The sequence below is a fragment of the Rhinolophus hipposideros genome, assembly GCF_964194185.1.
Source record: "Rhinolophus hipposideros genome assembly, chromosome: 8".
NCBI classification, from domain to species: domain Eukaryota; kingdom Metazoa; phylum Chordata; class Mammalia; order Chiroptera; family Rhinolophidae; genus Rhinolophus; species Rhinolophus hipposideros.
The window spans coordinates 64881265-64907846 of NC_138054.1; the positions used below are offsets into that span (position 1 = coordinate 64881265).

The following is a 26582-nucleotide window of genomic DNA, read 5'->3' on the forward strand; positions in this document are numbered from 1 at the left end:
CCTCACACCCGGTCCCCAATCCCCCGCCATCTGCTTGGCTGCCTTGTACAGTGGGTTCCTGTGGTCTTCCTGAATTCCAGAAAGTTTCACAAAGAAGATGAAAGATGGATAGCAGCTGCCTCTTTAACACAGTGCATTGCAGAAATACATGTACAAGAGACCACCTCTTTCCTCTCTGGTGTACACCATCAACTTCTGGCAAGGTACTTCAAGAATAAGGGCTATGGGGGCTGGGCCGGTGGCTCAAGAGGTTAGAGCTCCATCATGCTCCTAACTCCGAAGGTTGCCGGTCCGATTCCCACATGGGCCAGTGGGCTCTCAACCACAAGGTTGCCAGTTCAATTCCTCGAGTCTGGCAAGGGATGCTGGGCAGCGCACCCTGCAACTAAGACTGCACATGGCACCTTGAGCTGAGCTGCTGCTGAGCTCCCGGATGGCTCAGTTGGTTGGAGCGCGTCCTCTCAACCACAAGGTTACCGGTTCGACTCCTGCAAGGGACGGTGGGCTGCGCCCCCTGCAACTAGCAATGGCAACTGGACCTGGAGCTGGGCTGCGCCCTCCACAACTAAGACTGAAAGGACAACAACTTGAAGCTGAACGGCACCCTCCACAACTAAGAATGAAAGGACAACTTGGGAAAAAAAAAAGTCCTGGAAATACACACTATTCCCCAATAAAAAAAAAGTCCTGGAAGTACACACTATTCCCCAATAAAAAAAAAGTCCTGTTCCCCTTCCCTCAAAAAAATCTTAAAAAAAAGAATAAGGGCTATGGACAGCCCAGGGTCCAAGGACTCAGGTGCTCTATAAGAGAAGAGGGAGCACTACCACTGGAGCACAGCGGCGCCAGAACCCGGCAGGGAAGGCTCTTCCATAGAAGTACGAAGTAGTCACATAGCAACGATGAGTAGCTCTAAATCAACCTTGCCATTCCGAAAGCACCAGTAACTTCACAAACACACAGTGCCGGGTGCAGTGGGCCAGTCAAGTTATTACCAAATTAAAATGCCTTAGAAATGGCCTCCCGACTATCCCAGTGAGAGAATAAAAGGGGGAGTGTTGGGGATTCTGAGTCATACGGCAGGCTGGGACCTCTGGGGCAGTTAGCGGTCAAAACCACCAAGATTAACAGTCGTCAACTCCCTCAGGCTAGAATAGTTAGTTTCTCTAAGGCACTCACACTCCAAATGCCAGGAGGCCCCCACAGATGTCTGATCAAATCATTCAGCCCTTGTTCTTCTCATACTCTGCAGCTGGCCTTTCATTTTGAGAGATTTAGCATTTCAACCAGTAAGAGCATCCATTGTCCTGCAAACGTGACTTCCAAGCCCCTGGGGTGAAGAGTGTAAACCACTGCACTCTCAAGAGGAAATCCAGATGGACAAACTGGAACCCAAAGGAAGGAACCAGACGTCCACTCTCCTGCTTCACTCAGAAGCACCTAATTTAAGGCCAAACAATGGGCTGTAAAATGGGAAGAGTGTAGGATCTGGAATCAGAAACTTTCACAGAGGACACTGGCAAGCGGTGCGACCTCGGGCAAGTGATGAGAAATCTGACTCTGTTTCCTCATCTGCAAATGGGAACCACTCAATTCCCAGGGATCTTGGGAGGATGAGGTAAGGCAGCACATTTGGCTGGCTGCCCTCTAGAGCACCACACGAATGTTATGTGAAAGAGGAGGTGGCAGAGGCAGGCAGCCAGGTCAGGGAGGCTTTGAACACTTGCCTCAAGTTTGGATTCCGGCACAGGGGACAGTCACTGAATGATTTACAGTGGGATAGTGCCTTGATGGACGTGTGCATTTTAAGGATCAATATTCGGGAGGTAAAGAGTAGCACTGCAAGAGGCTGAAAGGAACAGTAAAGAAAAATAATCAGAGAGAGTGTGATGTCTCATTTGCCAAGGGAAGGAAAGTATCTTAAGGACAGAGGGACCAATTGTGTCAAACACTGCGGTAGGCCTGATAAGGTGTCGCCATAGGATTGACAGCTGAATTTGACAACATGAAGATTATTCCTGACCTGGAAGGTTGCTCCTGACCAGGGCTGTTCCACTGGAGTGGGGGAGGGAGAGAGAAATGGGGCAATAGCTGGAGGAAAGAAGCAAGGAAAGATATTATTTGAGGTCAGGAACTATTTTGGCATGTTTATAAGATGCTAGAATAAGAGAAAAAACCCACGATGCAGTAGAGATGGGACAGTTGTAGGAGAAATGTCCTTGAGTAGGTGAGAGGGGGAAAGGATCTAATACAGAAGTAGAAGGGTTGCCCTTAGCTCTGCGTCCCCTGCCCTGCCCTGGCCAGTGACTACCTATTCGTCCTGCAATATTCAGTTGAACACCACTTCCTTTATGAAGCTTTTCACGATTGCTTCCCTTCCCAAATAGAACCAACCTATCCTGCTTGTGGACCCCATCTCACCTAGAGCTGATTTTCACTGTAGCTTGCTCACTTGTTCCCACACATGCTCTCTCTCCTATCTCCTTCCCTTAGTTCACCTCATTCATTCACTCAACAAATATTTAGAGGCAACACAGTCACTCTGCTTGGATTTGTGTCCTGGCTCTATCCCATACCAGCTGTGTGACTTTGGCCATGTTATTTAATTGCTGTGCCTTGATTTCTACATCTTTAAAACTGTGATTATACTGGTACTTACCTCATAAAATTGTTGTGAGGATTATGCTGAGAATAAAGTGCTGAATACAATGCCTGGTATATAGTTATCTCTCAATACATGCTGTTAACAGTCTCGTTGTCATGTGCCAGACATAGGCCTGGTATTAGGGATGCAATGATGTCTAGGACACAAGCATGGCCCAGCATTTGTTCCACCGAAAAGCAATTGTCCATTTAAACACCATTCTCTCCTAGACCATGAAAGTTGAGCACAGTGTGTAGCACAGCGTACCAAGCATGGCAGAGTACATAAGTACCAAACAAAATGTTTGTTGAACTGAACCCAATTAGTTACCTTGACTTGGAAGGTTAAATGACAGGAAGTGTGGGGGAGAGGTGCTGATAACTGGAAAATGGAGAAGGAAGGGACTTTAAAAGTTATTCTTAGGGAGGCCAGATGGCTCAGTTGGTTAGCGAGTGAGCTCTTAATGACAGGGTTGCCGGTTCAATTCCCACATGGGCCAGTGAGCTGTGCCTGCCATAATTAGATTGAAAAAAATGGCTTGAGCTTGGACCTGAGCCGCCAGTGGGCGGCCGGTTAGCTCAGTGGTTGGAGCACATTGCTCATAACACCAAGATGGCTGGTTTGACTCCCACATGGGCCAGTCAGAAGCAATGGCTTGAGCTTGGAGCTGAGCTGCTGGTTGGCTCAGTGGTTACCGTGAAGTGCTCATACCACCAAAGTCGCTGGTTCGAGACCCACATGGGTGTGTCCTCCACAAGTAGATTAAAAACAAAAAACAAAAATGACTTGACTTGGAGCTCAGCTGTGCCCCCCCACAACTAGATTGAAAAACAACGACTTGACATTCCTGGAAAAACACAGTTCCCCAACATTCCCCAATTAAAAAAAAATCATTAAGATGGTAAATTTAAAAAAAGAAAAGTTATTCTTGAGGACTCTATAGATCAATGATGGACATCTTGTGACCAATGGTCTAATTTCTAGAACCCCCTGAAAGAAGATTAAACTCAGATCAGCCCCCTACTATGCCTCCTCCCTCATTCCACGTGCTAGTTTACTGATACAGAGGTCAAAGAACTGGTTGTGAGAATGAAATAAAACCATGTATACATGTAATAAAACTAACACACTGCCTGGAAAATAACAGTTAATAAATATCAGCTTCCTTTCAAGCAAATATAGCGACTTGAAGCTAGCCAATATTATTGTGCTGTGAGGACGGGCATGAACACACAGGTAAGAAGCCTCACCAGAGCTCCCCCCACCGCTGCTTCTTCAATCCTGTCCTCTCTCACCTTCCTGACGAAGATGTTTTTCTCTAATATTACTAAAGGGGTAATACTACTAAAGGGTTGTTTCTGGAACTATGACTTGACTTGGGAAGTGGCAGAAGCAGCTTAGGTTTGATTTAGTAATTCTATTCTGTCATTAAACATTTTTATTTTAGCTTTTTTCCTGAAATAGTCCTTATGTAAGAAAGGTTACTTAATATTGCCATAGATCCTTTCAAGCTCCAAGATGGAAACTTTTCTCCTTAAAGACAATTTTCTCTCTCCTGACTGCCCTGTCTCCTCCAACCCCATTATTACAGGTCTGCTGGCTCTTCTTGCATTATCTCTTCATTCACTCACATTTGGGGTGTTGCTAATCTATCCTGCCTTGGGTATCACTGGCCCTTTGCTCTTTGTGAACTCCAAAGCAGACTCGGGCTTCTATAACTTTTGCCTCACCTAATAGCAATCTGTGATAAACTGGGCAGCACTCTCTCATGTCTCTCCCACCACTTTAAGAGAAGAGGGACTGCTTGATCTGAGCCATCTGGAATTTGTGGTATTTCTCAGCTCTGGAGGCCCTGCCTTTCAGCTCTTGGTACTGGGCACAGTAATAAGTTTTCAATAAACAAGGCCTCTCTGCTGTTTAATCAGTGATTCTGGAGCCGACATCACTGCAGTTTATCTTTGTTTCCAGGGCTTCGTGATTCATTTGGACTGAAAGGATGCTCTCCAGTGAGCTCTTGCAAATGCTTTAACCTGAGCTGTACTGGCCACTCTCACAGCCTCTCCACCAGGGATCTGTGGGGACTGCTCAATTTCTGGGTGGTAGTGACAAGAACAAGGGAACTAACATTTATTGAGCATAAACCATGTGCCAGACAGTTGATCTAATTATCTAATTCAGCTTTACAATAATCTTGTAAGGCAATATAACCCTTAGACCCAGACATGGGGGGCTGAAACAATCTAAGAGAAGACACAGCTGGAAGAGGTGCTGTTCTGCTTATATTATGAAATTTCAAATGATACATTGTGATAGGTATTGCATTGAATCTGTAGCTTGCTTTAAGTAGTATGGACATTTTAACAATATTAATTCTTTTAATCCATGAGCATGGAATATCTTTCCATTTATTTGTGTCTTTTTCAATTTCTTTAATCAGTGTCTTATAGTTTTTAGTGTAGTGGTTTTTTGCCTCCTAAGTTAATATTCCCAGGTCTTTTATTCTTTTTGATGCCATTGTAGATGGGATTGTTAAGATTCTTAATTTCTCTTTCTGATAGTTCATTATTAATGTATAGAAACATAACTGATTTTTGTATATTGATTTTGTATCCTACAACTTTACTAAATTTAATAGTTCTAACAGTCTTTTGGTGGAGTCTTTAGGGTTTTCTATATATAATACCATGTCATCTACAAGTACAGACAGTTTTACTACTTTTTTTTCAACTTGGATGCCTTTTACTTTTTTCTTGCCCAACTGCTTTTGCCCAACTATAATGAATGAAAATGGCTAGAAAGGGCATCCTTGTCTTATTCCTGATCCTAGAGGAAAACCTTCCAGCTTTTCACCATTGAGTATGATGGTGGCTGTGGGCTTGTCACATACGGCCTTTGTTACGCTGAGGTATGTTCCCTCTATACTCACTTTGTTGGGTTTTTATTACGAATGGATATTGAATTTTGTCAAATGCTTTTTTTCCATTGATTGAAATAATCATGATTTTTATCCTTCATTTTGTTAATGGGGTTTATCATACTGATTGATTTGCAGATTTTGAACCATGCTTGCATTCCTGGAATAAATCCCAATTGATCATGGTGTATAATCCTGTTAATGTATTGTTGAACTCAGTTTGCTAAAATTTTGTTGAAATTTTGCATGTGTGTTCATCAGGGACCTTGGCCTGTAATTTTCTTGTAGTGTCTTTGTCTGGTTTTGGTATCAGGATAATGCTGGCCTTGTAAAATGAATCTGAAAGTGTTGCATCCTCTTCTGTTTTGTGGAAAAGTTTGAGAAGTATTGGTATTAATTCTTCTTTAAATGTTTGGTAGAATTCACCAATGAAGCCATCTGGTCCTGGACTTTTGTTTTGATAGGTTTTTGATTACTGATTCAATTTCCTTACTAGCAATTGATCTGTTCAGATTTTCTATTTTTTCATGAATTCAGTTTTGGTAGGTTCAAATGATAAATTTAACACAACCAGAAAACTAATTACAATTCACATTTTCCCTGCGTACTCTGGGGAAGACTTACATTTGCGGTCATCGTCGACAAAGCACAGTCACGACCTTTGAGAGTCAGTATTTATGGGCAGCATGAAAGATACGTCATGAGTAATGCTGTAATCAGCATGAAATAAAGGTACTGGAGAAATGCAGACACAGTACGATCTATGTTGTTTCTATAAAACAGGTCCCTAAGAGCCATGGCACTGTAACAGCACTATTACTACCTTTTTCTTGTGGTGGGAGATGTGAAATTAGCCAGGAATGATGCAGTTGAGAATAAAAATCATGAAGAGATGGTTTTTGAACGTAAACAGAAAGAGATGGTATCTAGATACTATGAAGAACCTTCATGTGCACTGATTGGATAATAAACTACATAGCATTTTTTCTTTGCCTACTGTTTGTTCTAAGTCCTCGTCAATAAATCATTATATCTCACTTGGACCCATCAACTTGTTTAGACCCAGAGGCTTTACAAAAAATATTTAGCCTGTGCTCTGTACACCCTTAGTGCAGCCCTACACTATGGTAAATTTTATTCTCATTTTTGACCAGAGAAACTGACACTAAAACCTATCTTCTGTGCTCATTAAAGCCCTTGCTTTCTTTGGTAGGAAGAACAATGGGCTTAAAGGTAAAAAGATTGGAGTTTAAGTAACTCTTCCACTTACTAATTGTGTACTAATTGTGTAATCTCAAGGAAGTGATTATCGGTTTCCTTAACTCTTAAATAGCCATAGTAATACACATTTTATAGGACGAATGGAAGATCAAATGATTTTCTGCAATAATGTAGGTCAGAGCATTCTTTGAAAGGTACACAAATGTCAGTTACTGTTCCTATTGTTTTAATATTTGACTTTTGCTATTAGTACTTCTAGATATCTGATTTATCATCATTTCACTAATTTAATGAGGAAAAAAACTTCCTTTTATTTTTCCTACTTGGATTATTCTCTACAACTCACTTGGCTGCCTCCAAACTTCTGCCTGATGGGTAGGGAGGGCAGGAGACTACTGAGAACAGAGGGAGAAGGCTGCTGAAAGGCGGCCAACATCTCAAATGCAGGGACTTGTCTTCAACTGGTTTGCCAGTGGCTACCTGAGCCCAATGGAAGGGCTAAATCTCATAAGATTTGTAGTGAAAATCACAGTCAAAACTGTGTCTAATTTTCTATCGACCCTCAGTGCAAGACAAAGGTCATTTTCCTGATTTCCAGATAACATTCTCCCTAAACCCCGTAAGTGCAAGCTTCTTGGCCCCATTGCCCAGGATTATATTAACAATAAAGGGCAGGGGTACTCAAAGCCACAGCACAAAGTGCATCTTCTTGGAGCATCAAATTTACTTGAAAATATGGGGAATAACATATTAAAACAACACACATGTATTATGGAGTAGAACGAAAAGTACTTTTTAAAAATAGAATTTTTTAAAAGAATGTGTATCCTTGCAGTGGGTTGCTTTGTAATATGTTCATTCTCTGCTATTTAGGGTATCAAGGGGGAAAATTGCAGAAGAGGATCTGAGTTTTCCATTTTGGTTCCTGTAGTAATTGAAGCGAGAGAGTTAATAAAAGATTACCTTCAAGTATCAGTACAACCACAGAGTTATGCACAGGGCATGGAAGTAGAGACATGAGACGATTAAAGTGGCTTAGGGGATTAAGAGGGCATCTTGAGGAGGTGATGTCAAGAAAACAGGGTGGAAGGGCATTCTCAGCACAAGATACAACACATGCAAAGGCCCAAAGAGGGCCAGACATATTTGGGGAACTGTAAATACTTGAGCACTGAGGGAACAAAGCCCGGGAAACAAGGTCATGGTCTTGCCGCTAGGACAAGGAGTATGGACTTTGTGCTGGAGGCAGTGGGGAATCATTTAAGGACTTTTATGCAGAGGAAATGACATGCACTAGCCCTGGGAGCAATGAAGAGGCCTGGCTTGAGAGGTGACAGAGGAAAGAGACTTATAAGAGATTTAGGAAGCAAAATAATAGAAAGGGGAAGAAATGTAACCAGCCATTATTGAGCAATACCAGAGTTTTTGTTTTTATTTTACTTTTGTACACTTTTGTTAATCCTCAGACAATTTAGTATGATGGGTCTTATTATCCTCATTTTATGAACAAGAAAAAAAGACTCAGCTAATACGCAGCAGAAAGAATATTTGAATACAGAGCTTTCTTTTTTCAAAGCCCTTGGTTATTGGTTGTTTTTTGCTGATGGTTAACTAATAAGACTATTTTTTAGAAGTTTTAGATTTATAGAAACACTGAGCAGATAGTATAGAGTTCCCATATACTCCTTGCCACTCCCCAGTCTCCCTATTATCAAAAGTCTGCATTAGTGTGGTGCATTTGTGACAATTAATGAACCAACATTAATACATTATTATAACTAAAGTTCATAGTTGACATTAAGATTCACTCTGTTTCACCTAAGTCCACATATACTTTTATAACAGCATGACTTTTAATAAAGGTTAATGAAAAAAAAAAAGATTCACTCTTTGTGATACAGGTACTATGGATTTTGATAAATGCACAGTGCATCTATTCATCCCTTTTCCCCTTCCTCCTTTCACCTGGCAACCACGGACTTCTTTACTGTCTCCATAGCTTTTCCTTTTCCAGAATATCACAGGCTTAAAAGCATATACCATGTAGCCTTTTCAGACTGGCGTCTTTCACTTAGCAATATATACTGAAGTTTCTTCCACATCATTTCATGGCTCGACAGCTCATTTCTTTTTTTCTTTTTTTTTTTTTAAACTTTTATTTATTTTAAGTGTGTTTTTCCAGGACCCATCAGCTCCAAGTCACGTAGTTGTTTCAATCTAGTTGTGGAGAGCGCCCTTCACAGTGACCCACGTGGGGATCGAACCAGCAACCTTTGTGTTATGAGCATCGCGCTCTAACCAACTGAGCTAACTGGCCACCCCAGCTCATTTCTTTTTAATGCTAAATATTCTACTGTCTCGATGTATCACAGTTTGTTTATCCATTCATCTAATGGACATCTTGATTACTTTCAGTTGTTGGCAATTATGAATTTTTTAAAGGTAACTAAACAAGACTGAGCAATGTGTAACATTTGTGTAATATTGCAATACTTGTGTGTAGTTTTTGTACAGACATAACTTTTCCACTCAATTGGGTAAATATCTAGAAGAGCAGTGATTGCTAAATCATAGTTAGCTTTATAAGATGCTGTCAAACTGTCTTCCAATGTGGCTGAACCATTCTGCATTCCCATCAGCAATGAGTGAGAGTTCCTGTTGCTCCACACCCTCATCAGCATTTGGTGCTGTTAGTGCTATGGATTTTAGCCATCAGAATAGATGTGTGGTGGTGTTTCACGTTTTAATTTGAATTTTCCTAATGACATATGATATGAGTATGTTTTCAAATGCTTATTTGCCATCTGTACATCTTCTTTGGTGAGGTGTCTGTTAAGGTCTTTAGCTCATTTTTAAATTGGGTTGACTGTTTTCTTATTGTTAAGTTTTAAGAGTTCTTTGTATACAAGTCCTTTATCAAACATGTGTTTTGCAAGTATTTTTTCCCCAGTTTGTTTTTTCATTCTCTTAACAGAGTCTTTCACAGGACAAAAGTTTTAAATTTTAATAAAGTCAAAGCATTGATTTTTTTCTTTCATGGACTGTACTTTTAGTTTTGTATCTAAAACCTCATTGCCAAAACCAAGGTCACATAGATTTTCTCCTATGTTACCTTCTAAAATTTTATAGTTTTGTGTTTTATACTTAGGTCTATTTAGGTTCCATGTTGAGTTAATTTTTGTGAAAAGTACAAGGTGAATGATTAAATTTCTGCACACAGATGTCCAATTGTTGCAGCACCATTTGTTGACAAGACTATTCTTCTTTCCGTTGAATTGCCTTTGCTCTTTTATCAAAGATCAGTTGGCTACAGACAGTCCCTGACTTACGATGGTTTGACTTGGGACTTTCTGAGTTTGCAATGGTGCAAAAACGATACAACTGCAGTAGAAATTGTACTTCAGATTTTGAATTTTGATCTTTCCCAGGCTACCAATATGCCTTAAGATACTCCTTCATGATGATGGGCAGAGGCAATGAGCCAAAACTCCCAGTTAGCCAGGGGATCATGAGGGTAAACAATACAGCGTACTGTGTTGCCAGCATTTTTTGGATACTGTGTTCTGAGCACGTTTAAAGTAGGCTAGGTTAAGCTATGTTTGGTAGGTTAGGTGTATTAAATGCATTTCTGACTTACACAATATTTTCAACTTAACAATGGGTTTATGGAGACATAACTCCATCGTAAGTCGAGGAGCGTCTGTATATTTGTGTTTATTTCTGTGCTCTCTATTCTGCTCCACTGGTCTGTTTGTCTATTCTTTTACCAATACTATGGTGTTCTGATTATTGTAGCACTATTGTAAGTCTGAAGTCATGTAGTGTCAGTCCTTCAACTTTGTTCCTTTTCACCAGTGTTACATAGGCTATTCTGGGTCTTTTGTCTTTCCGTATAAACTTTAAGTTTGTTGATATCCACAAAATAACATGCCGGGATTTTCACAGACATTATGTTGAATCTACAGATCAAAATTGGGAAGAACTGACATTTAAACAACACTGCATCTTCCAATCCATGAAAATGGAATATCTCTCTACTTATCTAGATTTCTTTGATTTCTTTCATAGTTTTGTAGTTTTCCGTGTGTGTGTGTGTGTGTGTGTGTGTGTTTTATTAGATTTATACCTAAGTATTTATTTTTGTGTGTGTGCTAATGTAAGTAACATTGTTTTTAACTTCAAATTCCAATTTTTCACTCGCTGGTATATAGGAAAGCAACTGACTTTTGTATAATAACCTTGTATCTTGCAACCTTGCTATAATTGCTAATTAGTTCCAGGAGATTTTGCCAATTCTCTGGGATTTTCCACATAGACAATCATGTCATTTGAGAACAAAGACAGTTTTATTTCTTCCTTCCCAATCACTATGCCTTTTCTTTTCTTTTTCTTATTGAATTGGTTAGAGCTTTCAGTATAATGTTGAATAGGAGTGGTAAAAGGGGACATTCTTGTCTAGTTTCTCATCATTAAGCATGAGGTTAACTGTAGGGTTTTTTTGTAGGTGTTCTTAATCAAATTGAGGAAATTTCTATTCCTAGTTTGCTGAGTTTTCTAAAATCATGATTGGATGTGGACTGCATCAAATGCTTTTTCTGCAACTTACAGATATTATCATATGATTTTTCTTCTTTAGCCTACTGATGTGATGTGATAGAATATAGCAGTTCATTCTCTAGTGTTGAACCAACCTTGAATACCTGGAATAAATCCCACTTGGTTGTGAGGTATGAATCTTTTTGTACGTTGTTGGATTTAATATGCTAATAATATTCTGTTGAGGATTTTTGCACTATGTATGTTCATAAGAGATAACTGGTGTATAGCTTTCCTTTCTTATAATGTCTTTATCTGGTTTTTGGTTTTAAGGTAAATGCTGGCTTCACAGAACAAGTTAGGAAGTGTTCCTTCTGCTTCTATTTTCTGGAAGACACTGCAGAGAATTGGTATCACCTTTTCCTTAAATGTTTATTAGAATTCACCAGTGAAACCATCTGAGTCTGATGTTTTCTGTTTTGGAAGGTTCTTAATTATTGATTCAATTTCTCTAGTGGATATAGGCCTATTCAGATGATCTACTTATTCTTGTGAGTTTTGGTAGTTTGTGTCTTCCGAGGAATTGGTTCATTGCATCTAAGTTATCAAATTTGTAGGCATAAAGTTGTTCATAATATTCCTGTGCTATCCTTTTAATATATCCAGGGGATCAGCAGTGATGATCCCGCTTTCATTTCTGATATTAGTAATTTGTGTCTTCTCTCTTTTTTCTTGGTTAGCTTAGCTACAAGTTTTTAATTTTATTAATATTTTCAAATTATCAGCTTTTGCTTTTGTTGATCTTCTCTTCTGATTTCTGCTTTTATTTTTATAATGGCTTCCTACGTACTATCTCCCTTCCCACTTATGCTCCTCTCCAACCTATCTACCTTCCCACAGCCAGTCATGTTCCTTGTCATTCATCTAAACTGATTGTTTTTCACCTACTTAAAACACTTCAATGGCATCTTCTGTCCTCAAGATGAAGCTCAAACTTCTTATGTATCTCTAAAACCCTGCTTAATTTGGTCTGCCCATTCCTCCAGACATATTATGTTTCATCCTCAGAACCCTTGGAGCTTTGACAACATAGAAAAGACAGATATTAAGTCTTTACACAAATATTTATTTCAATTGTAGATAAGGAAAGATATTGAAATAGGCCAATAGAATGTACAGGAAACTCTTCAATTGATTCAGATTTTAAAAGACCATGAAGAAAAAAACTAGAGAAAGGACGAGTAGCCAAAAATTAATATAAAATGGATTTTTAAAAATAGTGTTTAGAGACCTAGAGATAATAATGAGTTTGAAAAAAATTACAGGAAAGTCACATCCAAATATATTTTTTCATTATAAAGGTATATAAGTACAATACAGAAAATGCAAACTCAAAAGGAAAAAAAAGTACCCACAATCCCACTATCCTAACATAACGAATGCTACATTCTGTAGTAGTTATTGTGCAACGTTCAAATATGACTAAAGTGACAGGCTTGAAGGCTAGACCCCCATGGTTCTCAACCCTGGCATGACAGAATTACATGGGAGAACGTTTAAACATTAAGGTACCTGAGTCCTGAGTCCTGATCAACTAAATCAGAATCTCTGGGTGGTGAGGTCCTGGGTTGAGAAATATAGACATACTCCTATGTATAGGGGTCATATACATAGGAGTCATGGGGTCATACCTCAAGGTGAGTTTATTCTTGGCATCAATCGTGTGGGAAAGTGGCGAGTTCCTTAAACAGGAAACAGAATCTTTTAGAGCAGTTGTTCTTAACTTAGCTGCAAATTAGACTTACCTGGGGAGCTTTAAAAGTCCCAACGCCTGGTTACACCTCAAGCCAATAACTTCAGAATCTCTAGGGGGTGGATGCTGGCATCAGTACATTTTTAAGCTCCCTAGATGATTCCAATGTGCAGTCAAGGTTAAGAACCACTTAAGAGAGCTGAGAGCTCCAGGTGAGGTACAAAGTGGGGATTTCGCTTTTTGAGTCTTGATCACACAGGTATCAAGATGCTTAGGAGGAAATCTTTAACAGTGGGCTGTGAAGCAGGCTAGAAGTCATGAAGCAAAGAACCCAGTCAAATCCTACAATGTTGTGCTCTCCTGTTGTGAACTAAGTATGCTCCTGGCTTGAGCTACCTACAAAACAGACAGCACTCTATATTTTGCAAACCAGACTACTTCTTTGGGTTTCTTATACTCTCAGGGTTTATTTCTCTGTTGTTCTCTTTTAATCACTAGTGAAGTATTTTTAGGAACCAAGAGAAAAGATGGGTTTTTGTTGTTGTTGTTGTTTCTTGGTTTGGGTCTGTTGCTATTGTTGTTTTCTCTCTCTTTGTTAAAGCATTTAAGAGAACCTGTGCTCTCTGGAGTGAATGTGGTGGTGGCAGCAGTTCTTGAAATGAGAGCTCCTCCAGGTGATGGTGAAAGACAGGGGTCACTTGGCAGTACTCATCACTGCACTTCCTATGCCCCCAAAATCTTCCAATACTGATTCTCAGAGGATCTGGGTTTTGTTGCTAAAGATGGAGCTGTTCTTTCTTATATCCTCTTCCGCTGTCCTGAATTAGTTTAACAAGCATTTACTGAACATTCACTATGTACCACAGACACTGCACTAGGTACTGGGAACACATCTGTAAGCAGGACATCCATCGTTCCTGCCTTTACAAAGCCTACAATGTAGTTGTCCAAACTTAGGGTCAAAGTGACAGCATGAATTTGGAAAAAACAGAAAACTATGTTGAATTGTGGGATGAGTAGAAAGTTTGAAGGCAGGCAGAGAGGATTCGGATGCTGGCTTTACTACATCCTGTGAACACAGGCAAATTGCTTCTATGGTTACTTTCTCATTTATTAAAATGCACTTAAATGCATCTACTTCATAATGCATCTACTTTATGAAGCTTTCCATCAACTCATTCATTCATTCAACAAATCTTTATTGGCAATTACTAAGTCCCAGCCACTGTTTTAGATGCTAGGAAATAGTAGTGAATAAAATAGCCAACCCTCCCTGCCCTCCCTCTAGTGGGAGGAGACAATCAACAAGTAAGTAAAACATGGATATCAGTGATAAACACCCAGGAGAAAAACGACACGAGTAGTAAGGATAACAAGGAATGCCAGTGAGGGATGAGGTTATCATTTTAAATGGGAGGGGCAGGGAAGACTTCACTAAGAAGGTGACATTTGAGCTACAATCTCAAAAGGTGAGGGAGTGACACAAGCTCTGCAGGTATTCGGGGAAGAGCATCCCAAACAAAGGAATGAGCAAACACCAAGAGTCTGAAGCAGGAACAGGCCTGGAGGATTTGAGGCACACCAAGGAGCCCAGTATGGAATAAACAAGGAGAGTAGTAAGAAAACGGGTCTAGACCCTGGAGGGCCTTGGTTGGACATGGTAAAAAAGTCTGGCTCTTATTCTAAGAGAAATGGGGAGCCACTGGAACGTTCTGATCCTAGGCGTGATCAGATCCATCTCAGGTTTTAACAGGATCACGTCAGCTTCAGAATGGAAGGAGGCCGCAGGGAAGCCTGCCCTGACAGCAGGGCAAGCGGCTAGGAGGGCAGTAATGAGGTCGGAGATGACGGGTCGTCTGGACAGAGTGACAGAGGTGGAAGCAGTGAGAAGTGGCTGGATCTGGAGATAGTTAAGGTAAAGTCAATATGGTTTGCTGAGGATTAGTTTGGTGTCAAAGACATGATACTAAGTTTTTGTTGTTCTTTTGTTTCTTTTTGATACTAAGATTTTTGACTCAAGCAATTGGAAGGATGAAGTTGCCATTTACTGGCATAAGGAAGATTCTGGGAGGCAGGGGATATGAATCAGGAGTTTGGTTCTAGAGAGGTTAAGTCTGAGATACCTATTACACATCCAACTAAAGGAGGCAACTGGATAAATGAGTCTAAAATGCGGGGAAAGAGGGCTGGGCTTAAATTTGGGTGTTATCAGCATATAGATGGTATTTAAAGCCATGAGACTGGATGAGATAACTTAAACAGTTGTTGTGTGGACTAGGTAGCATAGACAGTACCTATGGCATTAGGCATACAGTAGGTGCTCAATAAACATTTTACCCTTGCAGCCATAGGGAACTTCTCAGGCAGTTCTAGAAACAGAAAAATATACCCTACGGTATAGTTTAGGTACAGTAAACTATACAGTAAACTATACAGTAAACTATACCTTAGGGTATATTTTAGACTGCCCCACGTATATAGCCCTTTCACAACTGGCTTGCTTTTCATAAGCCTTTTGGGGTTAAAAGTTGTTGGCTTGGCTTTCATATCTTAGTCTCTTCACATGGAATTCCGTATGAAATTAGAGCATGCAAGTCCCCATGCTCTTGCCCACACGGCGACTATAAAACACCACATTGTGGCAGCAAACAGGAGCTTACCTGGAACACAGCACCCAGCTGAAACAGATGAAATCACCATGGAGTTAAATCAGCTGCCAAAAGACTGACACTCAGGAAACACACCCCTGGCCATCAGGGTCTGGCTCCTTCAAGGTTCCAGATGGCTGTTCTCTCCACTCCTGGCTCATGGTGTCATATTCTTCCTCATAACTAAGACTGAGATTTCCTCAGGGTTCTGTCCAGAATGCTCTGCCTCCAGATAATGGCAGGGCTAACCCCTTCTCTTTGAGCCTTTGCTCAAATGTCACTTTCTCAATGAGGCTTACCCTGACTACCCCATTTCAACTTGCAATCCCTTCTTCAGCATTTACTTCCTTCCATAGCACTTATCACCTTCCAAGACACTGAAAATAGTAGGTTGGTGCAAAAGCAATTGCAGTTTTTGCAATTATTTTTAACCTTTTAAACTGCAATTACTTTTGTACCAACCTAATATTTCTTATTGACTACACTTTTTTGTTTATTGACCGTTTTGTTCACTGGCATATCTCAGAGCATGGAATACTGCCTGACACATAGTAGTTGCTCAAGAAATCTGTTGAATAAACAAGGAAGTGCTTATCTTAATGTTGGAGCAGCAGCCTGTAGCCCTGAGCCCCAGGTCCCCAACTTTGAACAACAGACTCCTTTCAGAGAACCCAGAGCCTCCCCAAGGACCAGCTTGAACCTCCTGGAAGTATCATTCAACCAGGCTGGAGCTGAGTGCACTGAGCAGCCTGAGTGCCCATCCCCAGGGGGAACACAAGATTAATTCTTAGGCAACCTATGGCCAGCAAGACCCAACTCACAAGCCTACATCCTGGTTATTCTCACTGCTTAGAGAATAACCTGGTTAGTCCCTCATTCAGTTATATCCTTGCCAGTTTTCTCATCCTCAAATCACTGCTCTCTGCTTCGTCTTGGCCCACTCTCCCACTTCTTTGTCCCTGCGCCACACTCTAACTTTCCACTGGGTTCTGGGAAGCCTGTTCCTTCACATCCTGAGCTTCTTCAGTGAATGTTCCTTCTACCTTCTGCTTTCACAGAAACCTGGGTCTCGCTGAAAACACCCTTTCCTCTACAGCCCTGTATCTCGGCGGCTGCTCCGTCTTCTATATCCCATGCATCTGCGGAGCCCTCATATCCTCTTTGCACTCCATTTACACTTCAGAGCCACCAGTATATCACACTGATTTAAAAACAAACAAACAAAAACCTGTTCATTGCTCATGCTATCCAGAAGTACTACCTCCTATGCTCCCGTGCTATTCTCATTTACTCCCTCCCCATTCACTAAGACCTTAGCTCACAAGACATCCTTTCCAACGAAGTTTAGAAGGCTGTTCATACGGCTTAGAATTTTTGCAGTTTTATCCCAGTTACAAAATACACAGTTGGTACTCAAGAAATAGTTGCTGAATGAGGGAAGAAATGAAATCTGGGGCACGGAACAAGGGGCAAGCTGAGATTCAAGTCTCATTTGGGGCTATACCCTTCCCAGTTTACCAGACACTGATAAGGGGATAGGACAGGTTGAATCTCATCCTTGGGTGATAACTATCATTCCCACTATAGAGTGGGAAACTGAGTCTTCGCAGTTAAATAACTCACTCGAGGTTATAGACAGTAAGATGTAGAACCAGACTTTAAAAATTCATGTCTGACTCCACAACCCACGGTTTTAACCGGCAAAAACCACTGCCCCCCTGAACAACAGTCTGCAGTTAAAAGGCAAGGTTTTGTACAGCTCACTGCATATAAGTAGTCTGAATAATTTCCATAATGCCGACAAGTGATTTTGTCATGTATATATAAGCAGCAGGGAATTCAAAGGAAACAAAACTATTTATGCTACAAAGACATAATATAGGGAAGACAAAAAATTCAAAACAACTATTTCCAGATTTTTGGAGTATCACTGGAATATAATAGAGACATTTTAAGAGCTTTTATATATAATAGATCTCAAGAATAGAAAACACCTGAGGTGGAGAAACAATTCTCATGCAGCTATATGTGTATTGCATTCTCAGTTAAGGATCAGCCAACTATGATTTGGGACCAAATCCAACTGGTTTTTTTTCATATGGCCCTTGAGTTAAAAATACCTTTTACATTTTTAATGGTTGGGAAAAAATCAGAAGAGTACTATTTCATGACACATAAAAATTATATGAAACTAAAAAAAAAAATTATATGAAACTAAAATTTCAGTGTCCATAAATAAAGTTTTATTGGAATACAGCCATACTCATTTGTCTGTATGATGTCTATGGCTGCTTTCATGTTATAGCAGCAGAGTTTAACAGTTGCGATTTAGACAATAAGGCCCCTCCAAACTCTAAAATATTGACTACCTGGCCCTTTACAGATAAAGTTGGCCAGCCCACGTTATGGATCATTTCTTCTGACTTAGTTTTGAGTTCACTAACTCTGTCTTCAGTTGTATCTAATCTGCTTCTAAATCCTCCTATTGGTTTTTAAATTTTAGTCATTGCATTTTTTTAATTCTAAAAGTTGTTTTTCAAATCTAATATTTTACCTTTTATAGTTCCCTATTCCATGTTTTAGCTTAATCTTCTGTTTTATTTCCTTAACTATAGTGTATGTGATTGCTTTATAAACTGTGTCTGGTAATTCCAATTTCAGAAGTCTTTGTAAGTCCTGCTCTGTTGTCTGTTTTCTTTCATGGTTCTCACTAATGGAGCCTTGTTGCCTTAGTTTTTTGTTTACCGTGTGCTGCTCATTTCGTTGAAAAGTTATTTGTGAGGAATTCATATGTCTTTCTCCAGGAAGGGTTTGCATTTGCTTCTGCTAGGAGCTTGGAGGCACTGCCAGTCTGGAATAACTTAAACTGAGTTCGTGGATCACCGGAGTGATGAGAACTCTGGCTGTGACTATCAAGTGTTTCTGTTTTATTAACTTATCGCCCGGATGCACTCAGCTCTGGCAACCTTTCCTACAGGCCTGGTTTGGGTGTGCGGGTTTAGTTCTAGTTTAGCCTTATGTTGAGTCCTTTGGGGTTCCAGTCTAATGTGGAAAGGATCAAAGACGGAAATGTAAAAGAGGTTAACAGACCTGGAGGCTAGCATGAGAAGGTCTAACATTTCATCAGAGTTTCAGAAGAGAAGTAGAGAGAGTGGAGCAGAGGCAAATTTAAAGAGATAATGGTTGAAAAATTTCCAGAACACACGAATTCTTATATCTAAGAAGCTAAATGAATCCAATCAAAATAAAAAATTCTTACATTTGTATACTTATTCATACTTTACAGACCCTTTATTTTATTCTTCATAAAACTTAAAAAGTGGCTATTATTATCTCCATTTTTCATAAGGGAACTCTTGAATTCAGAGATCTAAAATGCATTATTTAAGGTCCTGTCATTTGAAGCAGCAGAGGCAGAATTCAAATCCAGTTCTTCGGATCCAAGTTCAAGTCCTTTATACATATAGAACAGAACACAACGCAGCAGAGAAAGACTTTGTAAGGGGAGATCTAAACATTACGAAGGAATTACCCCAAAAAACAGAATCCTTCACTTGAAAACTTCTCCCTGGAAGCATGTAAAAACTCTCCCACATATCTGTGCTTTCTTCTGAAGACAGCATTGGATTGGAAAAACCTCTGCAGTAAGAAGCAGGAAAGTTCTATCTTGTACTTTAAATTGTGAGTTAAATCAAATGAGGCCAAGCCAGATTTCTGGGCTAGAGACCAGGATGATTCAGATGGTTCGTGGAACCAGCCTGCCACCCCAGAGAAAGCCACACTGCAGCCTACTGTGTACCACCCAACTGTCAGGACAGCAAGGCAGGAGTGTCCTCCTAGTTCTCCTTACACTCTTGAAGACAGTTTAAATACTGTAGTTAACATGTCCTATAGAACACGTCTTTTGTTCATCAATGTGATTCAACTTGGTAATTACTATATATCCCAGTCTGGTGGCATTTCACTTGCTCTTAGCTTATACTTATTTATTTATTTTTTGACCAGAGCACTAAATTAAGAATTTTCTAAAAGTGAACCCTGTGGCTTTCTAGCATAAACAATCCCCATTCTCTAAACATTAACGTGTAGCTGACATCTCTCTACTAGCTTCGTATGAAAAGCAGACCATTTTTCCCTCATGGCTACTTCCCGGATGTATACAAGCTGGGAGAATTACAACTCCTGAACTCACAATATGAGACACCAGAGCCAAGAAGCCAGATGCCAGGAAAAGGGGCTAGATGCCAGACAATTCAGTGGGGAAGCCAAAGAGCCCTGGTTTAATGGCTTATATGTAGGTGCAGCCATCACCATCAGAAGCAGCTGTGGTCAACTCCTCATGCAAGAGAGGAAAAAAGGGACACAATTCTGACTTTTTATGTCTGTCTGTCTGGTACAAGACAGAGGAGACAGGTATACAAAGGTGACTAACAACAGAAAGCAGCCACAGGCAGTTTGGCAGCCATTTATTGCACGTCAGCCACGTGAGAGGGCCTGTGCATAAACACACAGAGTGGGCAGAGGCTGAGCTCAAGGCATCCTGGTCTAGTCCTCTACCTACCATCCATCCATCCTTGTAGCCATGTGCTCAGTGTTTACTGAGCACCAAACAAACGTATGCCAGAACTGTCTAGGTGCTAGGGAGACCAAGAAGGTGAGAACAGGGATGGATTCTGGAAGAATTAGATACTATTTACTGGAAAGCCATTATGAATTAGTCATTTCAATTAAATCCTTACAACGACAGTGTGAGGCAGGTATATTATCCTCATCTTATAGAAGAAACTGAGATTCAGAGTCATGAAGTAGCATACCCCAAATCACAAGGAGAGTAAATGGCAATTTGGAATCTGAACCAAGTTTTGCCTAGCTCTGAGCCTATGCTCTTAAATTAATAATTATTACACAGTTAATTACAGTACAATGAGATAACTGGTGACAGAGGTAGAAAATTCAGAGGAAGCGATAATTAATTTTGTGTAGGAAAGAGGTAGCCTTTGAGTTTTCCCAGTGGACAAGCAAGGAAAAGAAATTCAAGGCACAGGTAACAAACATATGCAAAGGTAGCGGGAAACGGTGGTTTTACCTGTAGGACAGGAGAAAGAGGCCTGATTGCGGAAGGCTTTGCATGCCAGGCTGCAGAGCACTTTTGAGAGGCTACCACCTCCTGTGGCAACTCAACCATCCTCCACTCTGGAGCAGAAGCCTTTCCAGGGGCCTCCCTGTTCCTCACACTCCTTGCAGTGTTTCCTTCTGTAATAACCTGCCCATGCCAGCTAGCCAAATCTAACATTATGTGTGTACCCGCAATCCCACGCTCTCCAGGCACCTATAGAAGGTAACCTACTCTAGGATTCTGCTGACAGACTGAGGACAGAGGCCCCCGGGAAACCCACCCCCAACAACCACAGGGGTGATGAGAGCTGACCCTTCGAAGCTGGAGCCCAGATGTCATAGACCCCCCCCACACACACACACACCACCACCATAGAATCAAGGCACTGTCTCATTCTACTCACAGTTTAGAGTCCAGCTTCAGGAGGAATCCTAACCGATCATACTCTGAAAAAGAAAAGAAAAGCAGAAAATGTCACTGAAGGCTAGCCACTGCTGACACTAGCAGATTGTATTTCCCAGACCTGGACCATGGGGGTAGACAGCTGCTTCAAAGAACAGACCCGAACACATAAGCCACCACTTAAGTCATCAAACTCTTGCTGAACACCTGTTTTGTGAAAGACCAGGTTCAAGCCAGGTACTTCCCACACTGTCTAGGCCAAGCAGTCCTACGCTGATTTATTAATTGCCTTCCTCTTTAAATGTGGTGCTTGAAACTGAAATTTAGTAAGCCACAAAACTGGACCCCTGGAGAAGTAAGACGATCAGAAGAAATCTCTGCTTCCTCTAAGCTCGAAGCACAATTTTTGCTCAGTCAGCCATGTTAACTATGGGGTAAAGATGTGGCAGCCAACGGGTCCTCAGATCCACGGCAATGACCCTTTTCATGACAATCACAAAGAACGGATAGATCTAATTACATAAGGAATAAGAAATTTAAAACAGAATCTAAAAACAAATTGATGTTTGTAACAAATGATAAATACTAATGTTGTATTTAAGTTCTTTATATCTTGCCTCATTCTAAAATGAAGTTGAAGCAGTTTTTAAAAATTGTATGAAGTACAAGATTTTAAAAAGAAAAAATCTGGGGGCCAAAAGGGAAATAAGCATAGAAAAAAATAATAAAATGCGGTCAGGATAAGAAACCCAAAGTGGATATCCTTAAGACCTCTGTGTTTGCTGGGGAATTACAGATCTACCCCCAAGATTTCTCACAGTTAAAACTAAGTGCAAAGCACTGATATAAATGGTTGACAGTGTCCATAAAATAAACTAGGAGAATCACAGCTATTCCTGATACTAAGACTTGAGGGACATTTCCTTTGTGTCCCCAAAAATATTTGTAAAAAGAAATTATAGGAAGTATCATAGGATTGTTTCTTATAGCTGTGTTCAATGATTGTACAGTGCGTGTGTGTGTGTGTGTGTGTGTGTGTGTGTGTGTGTCTGTCTGTCTGTCTGTCTGTAGAATGGCTTCAGTAAAATAAGGTGGTCTGTGAATGCAGTCCTCAGTTGGCCTGGCTTAATCTGAGGGTAAACAGAATACTAAGACCAAACAATTGGATGGAAAAGGCCAGGCGGCAGGGCTTTCGAGGAACTCAGTCTTCAGTAAGCAACGAATGGCCAAGAGAGGGAATTACACATGCTGACAAGTACCTCAAAGGAGTCATTCTGCAGGGCCAATTAAGGCGAGATTTGCATGCTTTCATAAACCGCTGAGCTGCAGTGAGACAATAATTCCTCTTCCTAAAACTGATGTTACCAACTAGGACACATAACTCAACAGAAGGCTCGCTTCCCAAGAGAACACGCTTGGGCAAGTGAAAGCCTTTCCTCAAAATAATTCTGGTTTGGCTCTAACTCAGCTACATCGATGACAATTTGCTGAATATCAGGAACTTACAAAAACCAGTAAGAAAAACAAAAAATAAACTAAATTTCAATGTAAAAAATAAACTAAAAACAAAAATTGTAAAAAGTTAGTTTCAAAGTTTCATAGTCTTTCAACAATCCTATTTTATGGGTCCCTGAAAAAAGAAAATCCCATTAACTTGCTAAACACCTGTTGCTTCCCCCCCCCCCCCCCCCCCCCCCCCCCCCGTGAGCATAACCTTGGGGCAACTATCCTGCTATTGTTCCTCTGACCTGAGTTACGACCCCCTTGGATGTGGATGATCTCCACTTGGGCTGATGGCTTCCAGAGGCCAGAGAATGTTTATTCCCTGCTGTAGACTCCAACGTAACCCAAATGAGGGATGTGGGAGAATGGGATACCTCTCACAGCAGCTCATACCACTTACTTTAGTGGCATTAAAACCAAATTCTGTTGAAAAGTCTTTTTTTTTTAACCACATATTTTCTGTATAGGAACCATAATTATATCTGTGGTTTATTTTCCAATGGCATCTTAAGTTTTGTTTTATACACATACACACACACATACACAGCATATGAAACATGTGAGAACACTGCATTTCTAAAATTATGTCCTTTCCATGCCTCTCTTGGACTATCTGTTGTTTTCTCTCTTTGGTTAAGAGACGTGAGGACCAGAAATATGTCACTTTCTTCTTTAAGAAAAGGTAACTGTGTGGCTCAGGGATAATAAGTGGCAGCAGACACTGGCTTTAGATCACAGAACCGGGCGGGAATGGCGTCCATCTGGAGACTGCATGCCCTGTCATGGGCAGCCTGCACCAGCTCCAGCGCTCTGCCAAGCTGTGATGTGGGTCCAGCATCGCCGCATCTTCCGATGTTTTCAAAGCCAAGAATCTGGATCTTTTAAGGTAAAATTTCTCAATTTGTAAATATTGGCAATAGATGCAAGAAAAATTTAAAGCTCATGAGAGGCTCAAACGAAACATGTCCATGGGCAGGTTTCAGCCATTTGTAAAACTCTGCCCTAGACTGGCAGCTCATCAGGGCTCGAAGCATTTCTCTTTTGTGGCTGCACACAGATGTTCAGTAAATATTTGTTGACTGTTATTGTCAGGATTATCTGGTCACAAGGTTCATAAAACCAAATTAAATTAGCCTAACTGGATGCTAAAAGGAAAGTTCCAGCCAAGTCTCTAGCATGATAAATTTCCGGGACTAATTTGAGGTGCAAATTTTCAAACACTTGTTACATAATTCCAAAGGCCCTCCCTACATCAAATATAAAAGTAACTGGTTGTGAGAGGTTAAGGGAAAGAGGATTTGAAGAATTTCTTTGGAGACAGCAGTGCTATGAACTCCATCTCCCTTAAGGGTGGTACATACTTGTCTCTCACCCAATCCTGGTGAGGGAATCTTAACACCTGACCATTAAAGAATAGGGACACAATGGACTGCCAGGTGCCTGACTTTGACCTGACAAGTGTAAAGGACACAGAAGGGCTGGCTGCGAAGGAGTGAATGCACTGCAACTGGCCTGCACTCCCAGAATTTTTGCAGAGAATGCATGAATGAGAGTGTGGGGTTGTTTTAGGTCTTTTGCAAAATACCTGCCCAGCGGGTTGACAGGACCTCAGCAGATAACAGCAGGGGCAGACTTTGGGAGTCCTACGAGCTGCAGAAGGAGTGACAAGGTTTTGGCGAGTGCGTTACCCACACCAGGTGAACTGCAAGGAGAGGTCCCCAGTTGGCGGGGATCTCCAAAGTGCCTACGCGAGCACCCACAAGAGTGCCAGTGGAGAGTACCAACCCTATCTTAAGTCTTTTTTGCTCACGTTCTCTCTCTCCCTACCCCACCAATTCCAGGGAGATCAGAAACAACAAGCAGCAAGTAGGGGAGGACAGGAAGGAGAGAGACAAGCAGGGCACATCTCCTTCCCTGGGTCATGCACCTGCTGGTACTAAGCCCTGATGCGGGAAATCACTGCAGCTTTGAAAGAACTGAAAGCTATGACTAGTAAGTACATAAGGCTGGACCCTACATTTCGAATTGGTGACTCAATGTGGCCACAGGGTTTTTATAACCTCGGCGGTATTAAAATTTTTCTAGACTTCCTACACTGAAAACATTTTAAGGGGACAGAAGGAGACAAAATGAAGGTGTCTGTCCTTATCTCCCAATGTTTCCTGCATGTTCAATACACTGGTTGCACTAACTTAGGCAAATAGGACAATTTAATGGTTCACACAACCACAGTGTGAGAAAGGCCAGGGTGCAAAGGGCTTCAGGGATGACGGAAAGTGACTGGAATGCCATCACCTCTCTTTCCATTAGCTTTACTCACCCCTGCCTAGATTTCTTCCTAAGTGAGGAAACAGTTACCAGCCACTTTCAGGCCCACGTCTTTTGCTGTGCCCCTGGAAAGGGAATGAGACTGATCTCTGTGCCCCTAATGGCGCGACTCCTGGGGAAAGGCTAGGAGTGGTCTGGCTGGCATCAACTGCTTACGCCTGTCCATCACAGTGATCAAGGAGACTGGGTTTGTAAAAAGCTGATTCCCATGTGACACACATGGTTAGGAGCAGCATTTACCAGAAGATATGTGCTGTCCTGAACAAATAACGGCCTCTCAGGAACAAGAGAAAGTCTCAGGAAAATTTAGCTCAATCTCCCAGGTCTGATAGGAATAACCACTGTTAAATTGGGCCATGGACTTTTTTTTCTCTCGTCCTTATTCCACTATGGGTTTTTTCTGCCCTGACCCATGTCCTTTTAAAATCTTTCTCTTAGTGCCTTCTGGACTCTATTGTAACCAGATGGCTTACCTCCCTCTAGCACCCAGCAGACCTGGAGCCTGGCTCTGCCCTGCGAGGCCTCCCTCTTCCTGTGGCTTGTAAGGGGAGACCGACCGTTTCTTCTCTCAAATGCCAAGAACCTGTGGGTAGTGAGGAGGGCAGTGCTTATGATGTGTTGGGGTACAGTTTTCATTGTCTTTCCTGTGTTTGGGGTTCGCTGAGCTTCTTGGATCTGTCGGTTTATAGTCTTAACCAAATTTGAAAAAATTTTGGCCATTATTTCTTCAAAAAATTTTCTGCCCTCCCCTCTTTGGGGGGTCTCCTATCATATGTGTATTAGGCTGTCTGAAGTCCCACCGCTTACTGATGCTTTGTTCGTTTTGTTTTACCCCCCCCCCAGGAATTTCACTCTGTATTTAATTTTGGGTAGTTTTTAGTGATATACTGTCCAGTTCACTACTCTTTTCCTGCAGTGTCTAATTTTCTGTTTATTCATTCAGTATATTTTTCATCTCAAACACTTATTTTTTTCATCTCTAGAATTCTTTTTTTTTTTTTTTTGTCCGACATCTTAGGGAGGCTGCCGTTGTAATCGCTGCTCTTCCAGCTTCACCATGCCGCCCAAGGATGACAAGGAGAAAGATGCTGGAAAGTCGGCCGAGAAAGACAAAGACCCAGTGAACAAATCTGGAGACAAGGCCAAAAAGAAGTGATCCAAAGGCAAAGTTTGGGACAAGCTCAATAACATAGTCTTGTTTGACAAAGCAACATATGACAAACTCTGTAAGGAAGTTCCCAACTATAAGCTTATAACCCCAGCTGTTGTCTCTGAAAGACTGAAGATCGTGGTTCCTGGCCAGGGTAGCCCTTCAGGAGCTCCTTAGCAAAGGACTTATTAAAGTAGTTTCAAAGCACAGAACTCAAGTCATTTATACCAGAAACACGAAGGGTGGGGCTGCCCCAGCTGCTGGTAGAATTCTTTTTTATATCTTACATGTCTTTCCTGAATACTCCCATGCTTTCTACTACCTTCTTGAAGATATGTTTTAATGTCTTTGCCTACTAATTCTATCA

The 26582-nt window shown here is 41.1% G+C and overlaps 1 protein-coding gene and 1 pseudogene across 7 annotated transcripts in view; one reads left to right on the forward strand and one right to left on the reverse strand.

The window, feature by feature from the left end:
- ST3GAL3 (ST3 beta-galactoside alpha-2,3-sialyltransferase 3) overlaps window positions 1–26582 on the reverse strand; it is a 170749-nt gene that overhangs the window by 74813 nt on the left and 69354 nt on the right. For all 6 annotated transcript variants that reach the window (XM_081055715.1, XM_081055716.1, XM_081055712.1 and 3 more), the window contains one exon: window positions 21236–21278. In XM_081055715.1, the coding sequence (XP_080911841.1) occupies window positions 21236–21278 (43 nt within the window). The remainder of the gene's footprint in view (window positions 1–21235; window positions 21279–26582) is intronic.
- Window positions 26123–26558, forward strand: LOC308500926 (small ribosomal subunit protein eS25-like; annotated as a pseudogene). The gene has a single exon. The product of its transcript is annotated as a small ribosomal subunit protein eS25-like (transcript).